This window comes from Myzus persicae, unplaced genomic scaffold (genome assembly GCF_001856785.1).
Source record: "Myzus persicae strain clone G006 unplaced genomic scaffold, MPER_G0061.0, whole genome shotgun sequence".
Classification (NCBI taxonomy): Eukaryota; Metazoa; Arthropoda; class Insecta; order Hemiptera; family Aphididae; genus Myzus; species Myzus persicae.
The window spans coordinates 540-3,276 of record NW_019102165.1 but is presented as its reverse complement, the minus strand read 5'-3'; the positions used below and the strand labels follow the sequence as shown (position 1 = coordinate 3,276).

The 2,737-nt window shown below is 22.4% G+C and overlaps 1 protein-coding gene across 1 annotated transcript; it reads left to right on the top strand.

Annotated features, from left to right (window-relative positions):
* Positions 1–898: 898 nt before the first annotated feature.
* On the top strand, positions 899–2,389 carry LOC111031447. The gene is made up of 4 exons (XM_022311371.1): positions 899–1,274; positions 1,588–1,847; positions 2,055–2,214; positions 2,271–2,389. The coding sequence occupies exons 1-4, from the start codon at positions 899–901 to the stop codon at positions 2,387–2,389; spliced, it is 915 nt and encodes a 304-aa protein (XP_022167063.1).
* The last annotated feature ends 348 nt before the right edge of the window (positions 2,390–2,737 follow it).

The window sequence follows — 2,737 nt, the reverse complement described above, 5'->3', positions numbered from 1 at the left end:
TTGAAATATTATCAATACATTTTGGATTATTTTACAAATGATTCAATAAATAAATACCTATCTATTTAATAGTTTTATTTAGGTTAAAAGAATATTGATTAATTTAGATAAATAGATAGTAAGAATGATTATACATTTAATACATATTTTCTGAATATATTTATACATATACCTACCTATTTTTATGTTGAATTTTAGATAGTAGTACATTAGATGGGCCACCTTTTAAGCTGTATAAAAATACTACTACTGTATCAAACATTTGCTCAGATCAAATTAATATTAATCATAATTATAAAGGTCAAAATATACAGCAAAATTATGAGAGTCAAATTTTCCCTATATCTTGTAAGTATAGTAAGAAGTAATAAGAACCTATTAAACAATAAACAATTTAATCAAAAATGTATTATTGCAATTTTATATATTTTCTAATTGTAAAATTGCCTGGTGACACAATTATGCTAATAAATAATAAAAATATATATATATTTTCTGCAGTGATAAGAATAATATATTTTTCAGTTTTAACTAGAATTTATTTTTTAATGCAAAAGTTAGGTATCTATTTTTTTATGATTCTTTATATCTAAATGATTAGGAAAGTTATATAATTATTGTTTTTTAGTTTAGTTATTTCAGTTCAACCACTAAGTTAAACAATTAAATAATTCTTATTTTATGCAATATTTGTTATTCTTTTTTTACAAAATTATTCATAATACAAATCAATTATAACTTATAAGTATATCACTTTTTATCTAGACCGGAAAATATGTATATATATATATATATATATATATAACTTTATAATAAAATTGTGAAATTTAAAAAATTCAAAAAAATTTATCTCATATTATTTGATTTACTAACAGCTTCTTTGACAGACTTGTATGACATGGACACTAGTATTCCCAGAAGTTCAAATAATGTAATTAGCTCTTCAGTCTATCAGACAACACCAAAAAACCAAACAGCAAACCTTAATGTTGATTCAAATCATGAAACTAGCTCTATATTTCAGACAACACCAAAAAATCAAACAGCAAACCTTAATTTAGATTCAATTCATGAAACTAGCTCTATATTTCAGACAACACCAAAAAATCAAACAGCAAACCTTAATTTAGATTCAATTCATGAAACTAGCTCTATTAATCATACAACACACAGATCTTTGCCAATTAATATATTGTCAAATTTATCTGATTCAACTTTAGCAAGCCCTCTGCCTTCAACATCTAGAGACTTAAGTAGCTCTTTTATAATAAATGGTAATAAGATACTATATTTTAAATTAATTAAATTTTTACATCACTTACATATCTACTTAACATGTTTTCATTATTTATATTTCTTTTAACTTTATAAAATTTGTTTAAACAATAGGTAGGTAATTATCATAATATTATGGTAAAATGTAATTTCAATCAACTAATTGTAGTAATTAAAGTATTTATATGTATTTTAAATTGAATTTAAAAAAATAAATAAACAAGATAGTTAAATAAATTATATTAATCATAGCCTAAAATAATTAAACTTAATAATACATATTATATAAAAATTATGATTTTTATTATTTAGGTATTCAAAATACCCCTACTACAGACTTATTGCAACAGATTTTTGAACAAGGTAATGCTACTCATATATTTTTAAAACGATTAGATGGAAAGATTGAACGTTTGGAACATAAAATTATGGATATTTCTACAAATAAAAACAACAATAATATTCAAACATTAAATGATGATTTTTTATCATATTTTCCCATGAAGGATATAGCCGGAATTGATAATATTGAAGCTCTTATTACCAATGATATTGGTTTTAAAAAAAATGTGGTAGGTATATTAATCTATATAATTCTTTATTACTCATTTTCTAATAAATATAGATTATAGTACATAGGTATATTCTATGTATAATCCATAATCATTATCAAATAGGTATTATTTAATATGTAACTACAAAACATTGCTATATAAAACTACTTTACAGTTTTTTTTTAAGTGTTTATTAACAAGATTGTTTTACAATATTTTTTGCAGGAAAATTTTGTAACTCAAATAGGAGGCACTGATGCAAAAAACTTTGTTAAACGTATATTTCAAAGACTCTTTTCAAATGAATTGCCGTCCAAGTGTTCCTGGACTGGTTTCCGTAACAATTTCAAACTTGAAAACCTTACAATTGTGGCCATAATAAAAGGTGTATTATTATCTATGAATTTTGTAAATCATAATTATTATTTAAATGATTTCTAGGTGTATGCAGAGATAATTTTAAAATTTCTGATATAGAGTTTGAAACTCTTGTCAAACATTGGTTTCGCCATGGAGCTCAACGTTTGGCTCGGGATCAGTTGCTGTGCAAAAATAAATAGTTTACAATTAGTAAGTATCAATATTGTAATGGGTTAATTTCCCCTTATAATATTATAAATATTTATATACTAATATATACTATATAGTAGAAGTACTAGTACAATATATTAGATATTTTTCTCACTATTAACATATTAGTCTTTAGTTTTATTGCATTAGACAATCAATTTTTAGTGTCAAAACAGGAAAATGTAAAAATTTATGACTTACTATACTATATATAACATACTTATAAAGTTATAAATACTACCGTATTATAGTATTTATAATTTTATGTTCATAATATAAATAAATTAGTTTTGGAAGCTAGAATCTTTTATGAGTATTTAATTATTAAGTTTAGTATA

What these genes read in the sequence shown, in the direction of transcription:
- LOC111031447 (XM_022311371.1), top strand. Translation starts at nt 899, where the DNA reads ATGGACACTAGTATTCCCAGAAGTTCAAATAATGTAATTAGCTCTTCA. An exon ending in TTGGTTTTAAAAAAAATGTG is followed by an intron (nt 1,848 to 2,054) that starts GTAGGTATATTA and finishes TATTTTTTGCAG; the next exon opens with GAAAATTTTGTAACTCAAAT. An exon ending in AATTGTGGCCATAATAAAAG is followed by an intron (nt 2,215 to 2,270) that starts GTGTATTATTAT and finishes AATGATTTCTAG; the next exon opens with GTGTATGCAGAGATAATTTT.